At 35.8% G+C, this 12369-nt stretch overlaps 1 protein-coding gene and 1 long non-coding RNA gene across 2 annotated transcripts in view; one reads left to right on the forward strand and one right to left on the reverse strand.

Annotated features, from left to right (window-relative positions):
- The first annotated feature begins 1768 nt into the window (after nt 1-1768).
- Nucleotides 1769-7998, forward strand: LOC107575261 (carcinoembryonic antigen-related cell adhesion molecule 3-like). Its single transcript, XM_016261672.1, has 7 exons — nt 1769-2068; nt 3871-4209; nt 5112-5447; nt 5897-6229; nt 6662-6802; nt 6895-6923; nt 7691-7998. The coding sequence occupies exons 1-7, from the start codon at nt 2023-2025 to the stop codon at nt 7748-7750; spliced, it is 1284 nt and encodes a 427-aa protein (XP_016117158.1). The 5' UTR covers nt 1769-2022; the 3' UTR covers nt 7751-7998.
- A 1836-nt stretch (nt 7999-9834) lies between these two features.
- Nucleotides 9835-12369, reverse strand: part of LOC107575262 (uncharacterized) — a 5809-nt gene continuing 3274 nt past the window's right edge. The window contains exons 2-3 of the long non-coding RNA XR_001607831.1: nt 11479-11481; nt 9835-9900 (exon numbers count right to left, since the gene is read on the reverse strand). This is a non-coding gene — a long non-coding RNA (uncharacterized lncRNA). The remainder of the gene's footprint in view (nt 9901-11478; nt 11482-12369) is intronic.

A 12369-nucleotide genomic window follows, 5' to 3' on the forward strand; every position in this document is an offset into this window, starting at 1 on the left:
GTGAAGCGTTCTGAACCAGTGAAGCTTTCATCACAATTGTATCGGGAAAAGGTTCATTGCTCGAAGCTTTTTAAAAAGGGTTTATGCTGTGGCCATCTAGTGGTCATAAAAATAAATAACACCTTCCAAAGTGTTATGTTCCATTACAGCCAGTGGTTTCACATCTGGTTCTACAACTGATTTTTTGTTTTATTATCTTTTATATAAATAATGTTTATTGTCAAAGTCATTCATTTGTGTCGGTGTACTGGCACTAAAATAAGTAAAATAAATAAAACATAAATTCATACATTAAATCTATGATCTTTTTATTTTAACTCTGCCTCAGTTCTTAGACTGATATTTCATGGCCAAAGTTCATTTTTGAGCTCAATATATAAATTACGATAAAAAAACAACAAAATGCTAACACATTATAATGTAATATAATGTAAAGGAAGCGGTGTTGAGGTTCGCTTCGTTTGAACCAGATACTGTTCAGGCGAACGAAGCTTCGGACGTCATAGATCACACATGCTTTTCTCAAAACGAATCAAGCTCCGATACAGTGCTTCAATGTGAAATGTGTTTTTTTTTTTTGTTTTTTTTTTTTTTTACAAGCTTCGAAGCTTCGGTGTTGAACATAACATCACTAGTAAGTGGGTTTATGGTGCGTTCAAGTCATGTCGGATAGATCGTATTTACGAGTTGAATGCACATGAAAGTCGTTATTACGAGTGGGGAAACTCGAAATTTTCTTACGCCCCGAGTTTCCGAGTTGGGGGCGTGTCAATGAGAAACATGGCGGAATCGATGGATGCAACGTTTGTAGTTGACTGTAAATTTTTGTTTAAATTGATAGTTTAGTTGTCTTATAAACGTAAATTGGTCATGTTCTTGTTACGCAGCTAGTTAATGAAATCCAAGTAAAAAAAATGCTATAATTTTTGCACCTATAGGGGAAAAACCTTTTGATTTGCCATGTTGCATGCTGCATTTAGCTAACAGCTTTTTTAAATCTCTGTATTTTAGCATTTGTTGATGCTGAAAATCAGTTATAGTGGGATCCTGGTCTAAAAAAAATTATTAAAAACGCAAAACACACCTGATGCGAATTCTTTGCTCTTCATTTTCTACAAGCAGAGTTAACAGACCCTGTTGTATTTTCTTGTAATTTATTAAAAGAGGGTACACCGCCATCTTGTGCCGACTAAACTGACTTGAACGCACCTGACGTCGTAATTACGACTTGTCAACTCATAAGTACGAATGTCCCAGGAGGACTTGAACGCAGCACTAGCGCTTCTTAAGTAAGAACAATTCAGTTGATTTTTGACTTACTGAAATTAAGTATACCTACTCTGAGAGTATGCGGTCTCAGACGCAGCCGCAGTTTTTAATTCAGCTGGAGTTAAACTCTCCAGGACAGTTTGGACCCCAGTGACTATAGCACATGTGGGCTACAACAAGAAAACGAGACAACTCACACATCCACAGACAGGACACATTCACAGACAGGACACATCCACAGACAGGACACATTCACAGACAGGACACATCCACAGACAGACACATCCACAGACAGGACACATCCACAAGGGCAAACCATGAAGTAACGTAAATGAACGAAACAAACCGCTGCATCTTGAAACAGGTACTTTTAAAATGACCATTAGATACCTTAAAATTGTGACAGAGAGTCCTGAACTCCGGCCAGTGGCGGCAAAACTGTGTGCGCGTTTATAATGATGATTACGGTAATTCTGACAGAGGAGATTGTTTTGTTTTGTTTTTCTTTCGGTCAGCAAAGTCCTCGGCAATACTCGCCACACAATTTTAACAACAAAGGGAAAAGACGAATGATGCTTCGAGTTGAATGTGAAATGTTATTTTTGACATATGTCTAAGCTTTAGTTAGCCTACTTGTCTTGGAAATATTACTTTCACTTTCATTGTTTATGTTTTTTGAGGTACAACAGCATAGGGACAAAACACTTATTTCCATAGAAACTGCGTTCATTTTGTCTTGGAAAAGTGTTGAAAATGACGGCCTGTATTTCGATCACATTGTGTGCATTCTTCGTGGCTGGTAAGACATTTCAATTGTTCAACTCTCTCTTCCATAGCCGTAACGATGAACCCAAAGAATGTGCTATGCAAATACTACAGGCTACATACATGCACAATAATATGCATTGTAATAATAATAATAATACAGTGTCCAAAAATCGATTTCAATAATAGCAAAAAGCAGTGTTGGGGAAAGTTACTTTTAAAAGTATACAACAGTGTTCCTCAAATCTTGCCGTGGAGTGCCTGTGCGTTCAGTTTTAATCCTGATAACCAGGGGCGTAGCCAGAATTTATTTTCAGTGTAACTGATCACTGGCTAATTTTGTTCTTCAAACAAGTTAGTGGATTAAATTGAAATATCTGGATTAAGTTGTCTGAGATTACTCCGTGTTGACATGTTCATTGGAAAAGGCACGTACATCGATACTCAAAACCATGATCAGCAATGCAGTGATTGGCTGGCGGCAAGACAGCAACGTAATGACATTGTATAATTAAAATCAAGAAAACAGCCCAGCAAGCAAAATTATTATTTCTTATTTCTTTATAAAAAAAAATGTTTTCCTGGTTTAATAAGGTACTTTTGTAAGAAAGCAGCAGTGGCTGGGACAGACTTTCAGTATCACTTTCATTTAAAACGATACAATCTAATCCTGTTTACATGAAATAAGATGCTCCCGAGCAGGTTTAAGCTAATGGACCCGTTACTATGACATCAACTCCAGGATGAGCATTGAAGAACCTAACAATCCTGGATTATGTCAAATCATCAACAATAAAATCTGCATAATCCATGTATGAAGAATGGACCACACACCTTTTCCCTTTGTTTGTTTTGGTCATGTGCTCCTCTTGTCCTGCCTCCTCATTTTCCCTTGCCACACACCCTCTCGTTTAGTCCTTGCCCAGTCCTCATTCTGTTAAATTCTCTTTCTGTTTACACTTTTGTCAGTTTGTAATTTTGAACTTTCTTTTTCTTGTCACTTTATTTAATTTAATAATTCTACTAAAATTTTGGGTACGTGTGACGTCACACAGCCAAGAATCTGTGAATGGCTTGATTTGAGGAAGGGGTTATCATTTATCGGGATTGGAAAAAAAAAAAAAAAAACTCTGGGTGGATTTTTATCATTGTCTGTTGTGTACACACACTGCCAAGACACATTTCAAACAACATGTAAAAGTGAATTTTGCATCCGATGACCCCTTTAAAATATATATTTTTGAGTAAATAAGAATAATTAAAAGCAGATAGAACAGAAATAGAATAGAGCGTGCTAATGTTAGAGCGTCACTTTTTCAGAGGACTTTTATGAAGAACAGTGAGCATTTTAAATGCTCAGGGACTCATGAACAACTAGCACAAAACAAAGAACATCCATCCAGATAATGACATGCAGTATTAAGAATCAAGCGTATGCACATTTTTTTCATTTGTGTTCAATCTTGTCTTGTGATCAATATGTGAACATTTATTATGTGAGGTCGATTAGTCAGGGCAGTGCTATAAATAATATAAAAAGATGCCTTTACTTGATTAAATGATTAAAATGTTGCATATTTTGCAAAGGGTATGTAAACATATGAGCAGAACTGTGTTATGAATCTTGATGTGTGTTGCGTGTTGTTCATTTAGTGAAGGCAATCCGTGAGACTCTTGTCTAATGAGTAAATGTGTGAATCAATGTTCTTCTGCTGTTTGTTAGCATGTGTTACATTATGAATCCAGACATATTTCTTTACCTACTATCTGTAGAAGAACATTTTCACAGCACTTTGTAATTTTGTTTAACTAATAATAACTTAATTTATTTTTCAGGTGTGCCTGGTGTTTGTACATATTATGGAGTGTCACAGTCTGTGATGGAGGGAGAATCGGTGACTTTACCCTCTGGTGTTGAAACGAACAAACAAAAAAAGTTGAGATGGTATTTTAATGACATTCTCATTGCTGAAATCAGTGGAGATCTCGGTTATCGTTGTACAGATGTTCAGTGTAAAGATTCTGATAAGAGATTTAGAAACAGACTGAAGCTGAATCCTCAGACTGGATCTCTGACCATCAAAGACAGCACAACCACCGACTCTGGAGTTTATAAACTAAAGACGATAAGAAACAGCGGAGACAGTGTAAAGATCTTCATTGTTACTGTGCATGGTGAGTCATTACGTTTATGCTGCTGCGCATCTGTGTTGCTTGGTAGCCTCTCTTCTAAACATTCCTGAACTATATTGCTATACAAAATTTAAATTATGAAATTATAATATTCTTGTTTTATGACATCTTGCCAGGTATATGAAGTAATTATTTTATGAAAGCAATTAGCCCTGTGAAGTTTGAGGCACTCGGCTCTGCGTTGTGCTTAGCGACACACTTGGCTGCTTTAAAATCACTGTAAGCCATGGCCTAACAGACTTATTGCTTTAATTTAGTTCAGTAAGATTTAAAGTTGATTTGTTTTTAGTCTTAGCAGTTAGTTTTGGTTCATAAAGAGCTGCATTTGTGTTTTGGTCTAAATTAAAGGGAAAGTCCCCCCAAAAATGAACATTTAATTACTCACCCTCATGTCGATCCAAACCCGTAAGACCTTCATTCATCTTCGGAACACAAATTAAGATATTTTTGATGAATCAGAGAGCTTTCTGTCCCTGCATAGACAGCAACACAACTACCAAGGCCCAGAAAGTTAGTAAGGACATCGTTAAAATAGTCCATGTGACATCAGTGATTAAACCATAATGTTATGAAGCTACGAGTAATGTCTTTATTAAACAATTTATTCTCTTCCATGTCAGTCTGCAACACACGTTCACCAAAGTACCAAGATGCATATGTGTGCATTCCTCTGCTTGCAAACAAGGCTGTGTCAGCAGCACCACATGCATGCATTGTGTACTCTCGTGAACATGTGAATTCCTTTTATCTATTCCTTTTATTAAACTAAAAATGTATTTGGGGGGTCAACTCGCATCTACTTTCAAGGTGAAGCATTTGGCATTTTTCACAGCATGTTCCTGTCATTTTGATCGGCTTATAATAACTGTTAATTTCTTCTTCAGTTTTTTTCAGTATTAATACAGAAGAAGAGTCAGCATTTGTGATGGAGGGAGATTCAGTCACTCTACACACTGATGTTAAAACAAATCAACAAGAAAAGATTAGATGGTATTTTAATGATGCTCGTATAGCTCAAATCACTGGAGATCTCAGTTTTATCTGTACAGATGTTCAGTGTGAAGAAGGTACTGAGAGATTCAGAGAGAGACTGAAGCTGGATCATCAGACTGGATCTCTGACCATCAGAGACATCAGAACCACAGACTCTGGACTTTATCGTCTACGTATCATCAGCAGCAACAGCATCAGTGAAAAGATCTCCATTCTTGCTGTATATGGTAAGTCATTATGTGTAAAAACAAGTCATGTACATTAAAATGTTGCCGTGACATTGTGGTTTTCTCTTTATCTGTATATTAGTTCATATACAGGTAATTTTGTCAAACGCACATTTACTGTTGAAGTGGAATTTGTATATTTAAATATATCTTTATTTCAGTATGATTCAAAACATTGCTTTTCCATTGATTATTTATTAATGGGATAATTTAGTCTTCTGATGAAGATGAAAGTTATATTATTGTCTGTTTAAATGCATCTGTTACTCAGTTTATTTTTCTTAGTTCATCAGGAATCCAAAGTGCAGAGGATTTGATAAAAAAATGCTTATTAGCTAAATTTAGGATACATTTTGGTTTTTAGACAAAGTAAAGAGGATTCCACAGTTCACTCATATACTGTGTTCTCCTCAAAAAGATCTTCCAGCAGCTGTTGGTTTGTGTTTCAGATGCTCCTGAGCAAGATCAAATGAAGAGAAAGTCAGTGAAGGAGGGAGAATCTGTTACTTTAGGTCCTGGTGAAGTTAAAAACCTGAATTATTTTATGAAATGGTATTTTAATGACACTCTCATCGCTGAAATCACAGGAGATCCCAATAAAACCTGTACAGATGGTCAGTGTGAAGATCCTGATGGAAGATTCAGAGACAGACTGGAGGTTAGTCAGTCTGGATCTCTGACCGTCAGAAACACCACAATCACAGACTCTGGGCTTTATAAACTACAGATCAACAGCAGCAACAGAATCAGTATCATCAAGATATTCAGCGTTATTGTCACTGGTGAGTATCATTAGCCATTCCTTGCACATTCCTTTGCAGTTTTAGAAAACCGTTTGAAATATGTAAATCAACCCAGTGAAGGATTTCATTGTGGGCTGTTAGAAAGAGTGAGCTTTGGTTCAGTGTTAAAATATAACTGAGATCATCTCAGTCACCTTCACATGCTTATCACATTGAGTTTTGTTACATTATGAATTTGACCATTTTCAAGTCTATTGTTGGTAATGACAGAAAGGCATAATATTAGTTAGCTGTCCTGTAAACGCTGCTGTCTCTTGTTGCGGTTTTACCTGCTGTTCATCAAAAATCCACCAGATTTATGAAATAAATCAATATCATACTGGTGACCTAGAAAAGTGTAACTATCAGTCAAAGCTATTGGTAAAGTTGATTATTAGTCAATCTCTAGAAGTAATGCTTGTCTGTCTTTAGCTGTTCCAGATTCAATAGTGTCTTCAGCTGCTAAAGAAGGAATATATGCTGTTGTTGTTGTTCTGCTGTTTACGGCTGCTGCAGCAGCTGCTGCTGTGATTTACTGTCGCCACAGGAAATCTACACAAGCAGGACGAAATGGCAAGCATTGCATACAGCTAATTTGACAAGATTAGATTTGTTCCAATTAACCTAATTATTGTGTTTAATTTAATTTGTTGTTGTTGAAACAGGCATCATTAGGCTGCACAGTTACAATGAGGTGAGATACTATATGTGCACTGTCTTTCTTTTTGCAACAAAAAAAAAACCTGTGAATTTTCATATTGATTTCTGTGAGATCTGCAAATCTCACAATTATAAGTCTGTCTGAGATTTCAGAGTGTATGTAGTTTCATTCAGAAAGTATTACATAGAAACAGCAATTAAAAACATACTGTTAAAAGAATAGGGTGGAATTCTCTTTTAAATTGATATGTCATATCATGTTATTGTATTAGTAAACAAAAATATTATGATGTTTCTGGATCTCTAGATTAATTTATGGTGTGATGAGCCATGATTAGAAGCTTTAGGCAATCAGACTATTGTGCATTAATTTCCAATGGATTCAACATTTTGTAAATATTATGAAATGCACTTGTTTCTATTTCATAAAAAGTGTGTTTTATCAGCAAACAAGTCATGGTTAAACATAAAAGGCTTCACCATATGATGAGGCACAACAAAAAAGAGCACCAAGACATTTACTAAAATATGTATTAATAAAACACATAAATATTTGTTGTTGGACTTCAAATTATTTCCCTGAAGAACATTAACTTATAATGAGATACATTTACAGAAAAAAAAATATTTACAGTAACATGTTATTGTGTTCAGAAGACTGAATGTCCATTCTACCTCTAGCCAGATTACATTTTTGTTTTTGTTTCTATTATCTGTTTATAATCTATAATTTGTGATTTTACCAGCTACTTTCACTATGTTGATTTGAATCATCAATTCTGATCATTTGTTTTCTTACAGGAGAATGGTGTAAAACACTCAACTCCCTTATCAGAATGGGTTTTAACTGATGACTGCTGATAATGGGACATCACATAGCATTAATTATTATTTGGGTAACCTAGATGGGAAATGAAAGAGAGGAGTGGAAAAAGAGAAACTTAAATTGTCGTCACACTCACAGAGAGGTGGTTCTACTCGGTACCAATTCTGATGTTTGCTGGTTTGTACTAAATGTTTTATAGTTGAAAAGTGTAAAAATGCATTATTCCGTCTATTTTGTTTCAACACATGTTGCAATTTGGAAAGTATTATATTTTAAGCATTTGGAATGCTACACTTTCTTTTTTTTACTGCCAAGTTTGTGCATTAACTTTCTTTGTTCAGTTCCTGTTGCCTTAAGGTAAAGCTCACTACTTTATTACTTCACATTATCTGTCCATTATATATATTTCAATTATAAGTTGTATTGGGTAAGTGCTTGTTAAATGAATCAATGTAAATATAGATGTTTGTGTTGTCAGGTTTAGTCTCCTTCAGTTATGTTCACGAAACATGTTTGGCTGTGTTGTATTTGTTCAGAGTGCTTGATATGTATATATTATTACGTATACATATATATATATACATACATATTTCACACAAACACACACAATAAGAGATGAGCGTATATAATACTGAAAAAAGTGTAACCCTTTGAGCAGACAGAGATACAAAAAAAGCTGTTATAAAGCAGGTTTGACTGATTTTAAAAATGCATTTGCTTTTGGACTGCCGTGCAAACTAGAAGAAACGTGCATCATTGTGACTTTCACTTCATGAAGGCTTCAGTTTCCTGTGAGACATTTTAACATAAATGAACAAACACTGTTCACCACTCAAAACAAACATGATCAGTCCACTTAAATTTGTAAAATGCAACACAATCTTTTTGTATTTGCACTACATGAAGCATGTGCATCAGTAAAAAAAATGATCATTTAAGTTAAGTTTCTGCGTTGTTGAGTTTTTGTGGTCACTATTGTGCTGAAGAGTTGCACTTGTTCTTTTGGTGCGTGTTGCTTCACTCATTGAGAAATAACTGCACTAAAGCCAGAGATGATAATAATGCTTCCTTGTTCATTCCAATAATAAATTATATTTCATACACTAATATGTGATATTTCTACTGAGTGAAGAGTTCGTAACATGTAAGTTGAAGTGTAGTGTTGATGAAGTTTAGAAATCCTTCACTCTTTCAGAGTTACTGTTTTTAGAGTGTTTCTGGCATTGAATGATGATCTTATGACTTTTATAAAAATTGGATATGGTGTTGTGTGTAACAAAACAACAAAAAAACAGTCCCACACATCTAATTCAGACTCACTGCTGAATTTATACAGATAACATCAATTATCTTACCGATTTCTGTGCTTTTCTTTTGTGGAATGTGGGGTCAGCATAAGTGATCTCTTCATCACAAGTCTCAACTGTTTTAGTAATAGCAACACCAATAGATGCATTAAAACAACAAAACTCAATCTTAGCTGGATTCATTTCTTCATAACGTACAGTATGTGGTGTTAATATTAGGGCTGTCAAAATTAAATCATTAATGTATGCAATTAAATATTTAAAAGTGCAACTTCTTAAAAAAGTGTGTTCCACACACAAAAATCCGTAAGACAGTATGTGTTTATTTTTAAACTTATAGAGACATTCCTTAGATTATTAATAAATCAAATGCAGACATGATGTTCAAAGCATTTGCATTCTTTGCAATTGTCATAAAAACTATTCATTTGTACTCCAACAGAGCTGCATCTTTACACGTGTATGATTACTACCATAAAATGTTGTTTAATTGTTGAGATAATGTAGATTTGCAGTACTGTTTGTATTTTCATTGTGTTTTGATGCAGTCTAAGTAGTGAAGAATCAGGTTTTTTGCATGACTGAGATGAGTAAAGTGATGTGTTCTGTGTCAAATAGATATAGACATTTATGAGTTGAATCTTCAGAAATTGCAAAAAAGCACATTAGTTTATAAGTATGAGAATAATTGTCATTTAAATTATGATTGTGATAATTATCAAAAATTCTATATTTATTAGTATTTGTTAGAATACTTCTTAAAAGCAGTAGGTAACACTTGCCTTCTTGATCACTTTTTCTGTGTCTTCTGTAGATGCAGAAGATCCCGACTGTAGCTACAATCAACAGAGATCCAGCAGCAACAGCAGAGACCAACACTATCAGAGATGCAGAGTCTGTAACAATAATCATTAATGTAAGTCAATGAGTCAGTATAATCTACAACAAAAGACAGAGATCGACTAATAAACTGCTGACATACCTGCACATGTGTGACAGAGTTGACTGATGTCCAGATGTGTGGTCTGGTTGCTGATGGGATTGTTGAGCACACAGCTGTAGCTGTTTTTATCCTGATATTCCACCTCCAGAGGTAGAGAGAGACTGATGCTGAGATCAGACACACTGATGCTGGACAATAAACTGTTTCCTTTGTACCAGGAGAGAGTCACATGACCCACATTCACCACTGAACACACCAATGAACATGAAGATGATGATGATGAAGTACAGTCTCTGGTAATGTTAGGAACAGGCAGATGAGCTGCAAAACATGAGAATATACAGATATCTGAATAGAGCAATGCAATAGTTTTATTTTCAGTTCTGAGTGCAGAGTGAGTGTTTAGTGTGTCATTTGATTATGTAAATCTAAAATAAGAATATGAGAAATGGTTGCATATATTTATTTGATTTTTTAATTGCTGTGTGTGGAACCAATGTTAAAACAGTACCAGTTTTACTGAGGTTCAGCTTCTGAGTCAAACTGGAAACTGCTGCGGTTGGCTTTCAGAAATGTGGTTTGATCTGTTGGTGGACAAACATCTTGTAGACGAGAGTGTTTGTTCACTGCATGTGTGTTCAGTTTGTAGGTGAAGAGCTTCTTCCTCTCCTGCTGTTATGAGCTTTTTAAGACCCTTTAATCTAAAAAATTACATGATGAGAATCTTTTTCTGACAAAAAGGTAGAGAAACAATAGCAACACAATGATCATAAGAATGACTTAGGATTCAGAATTTGTTTAAACTTTAGTATTTGTTTATTTGATTTAGAAGTTGTTTTTGATTTCAAAGGTTGTATTTGGTTGGCTTAATAAAGGTAAAACGGTTCCCTTTGTGCACACAGTATTCAATTATATTTCCCAAAAATATTTGTCCCCACCCAAATTTTATTGTAAAACAATTGAATGCTAGCTGTATAATGAGAGGTGTTGTTGGGCAACTCTCATCTGGTGTAAGTAAAGGAAGGTGTGAAATTTCCACCCACTAAGCAACCAAGCACAAAAAAAAACCTCAGTGGCCTTCAACCCTTTCATCCCGCTGACTGTTTACTGTTTTTATGTTATAGCTATATAACATAGATTATATAGTTACATTAGACTTATATATTCGAAAAAGAAATTAATCTTCCAGCTTTTAAAATGGCTAATATTCACGAGAAGGGTCTAAGTAAGGGTCTGAAACTATTGTATGCCGTAATTGTGCGAATGAATGTACAGAATCAGGAAGTTGGTTGTATGATGTTCATTAGGCTGTTCAAGATCATCCATGAGAAATGCAGTCATCTTACATATAACTGAGATCATCACAATCACCTTCACATGCAGTCACACAATTTTCACATTGAGTTTTATTTCACTTTATGAATTGTATGTTCGTAACAGAAAAGGGGAAAAAAAATGCATAAAATAATTTGTCGGTGTTTTCTGTCTTGCTCATAGTACTGAGCTGTTATACCTGCTGTTTAAACTCCATAAAACCATAAAACCATAAAACATAAAACCATGTCTGCATTTGTGATCGGAGAAATGACAAACAACAAGTGCTACTCTACACTGCTCAAAACTCGCGTTTGAATCGTCAGTGGCAAATTCTTTAAATATAAAAAACTTACTTACAGTCTGTGAGTCAGAACAGCCGGCATTGTAGTCTACTCTTCCAGGTTCTGGAAACAGTCCTCCATAAAATATGCTGCACACATCTGAATATTTGAGTTAAACTGTTCTGGAACAGTGTTGTAAATACAACTTAACCACTGATTTCTAGTCGTGTCCTCTTTTGGAAGACCAAACACAACGCTTTCACAACGAAACACACAGCGGCCTACAGTGAGCAGAGTCCGGCGGGCTTAGTGAGCAGAGGCGGCGGATTCGACGAAGGAGCGTCCGGCGGGTTTGCGGCAACCACATGTGACGACCCCGGGCTGGACTCCGCTTCGTCCACGGTGAAAGCCTATCCGGCGATCCACAGCGCAAAATTTATGTATTTCCTCACGACCAGCACGGATCAGCTCCAGGCATGACGAAGCGGATATCGTCCTCTTTTGGAAGACCAAACAAAGTAGTTTCGCTTTCACAACGAAACACACAGCGTCTCCACGACATGGCAGCGGCGGCAACAACAATACTACAGCGAGAATACAAGTTATGCCTTCTTTCTTTGCGTGAACGTTTGGGCGGCGTTATGCAAATCTTCCCACATTGTGACATAGACATGTGGGGGTGTGTTAGAATGAGCCATTTTAGGTAGGCGTGGCTGACTCAACTTTTATAAAGAATATCTCTTTGGATTTGAGACTTCAGTCTTTGCAACTTTACAGATATTCTTTATGCACCAAGAGCTTGTAAC

Source organism: Sinocyclocheilus grahami, unplaced genomic scaffold, assembly GCF_001515645.1.
Source record: "Sinocyclocheilus grahami isolate Dianchi unplaced genomic scaffold, SAMN03320097.WGS_v1.1 scaffold2533.1, whole genome shotgun sequence".
Classification (NCBI taxonomy): Eukaryota; Metazoa; Chordata; class Actinopteri; order Cypriniformes; family Cyprinidae; genus Sinocyclocheilus; species Sinocyclocheilus grahami.

Bases quoted from the DNA above. Each gene is read 5' to 3' on its own strand.
- LOC107575261 (XM_016261672.1), top strand. From the start codon at position 2,023: ATGACGGCCTGTATTTCGATCACATTGTGTGCATTCTTCGTGGCTG. The intron at 5,448-5,896 runs GTAAGTCATTAT...TTTGTGTTTCAG, and splicing joins CTCCATTCTTGCTGTATATG to ATGCTCCTGAGCAAGATCAA. The intron at 6,230-6,661 runs GTGAGTATCATT...GTCTGTCTTTAG, and splicing joins ATTCAGCGTTATTGTCACTG to CTGTTCCAGATTCAATAGTG.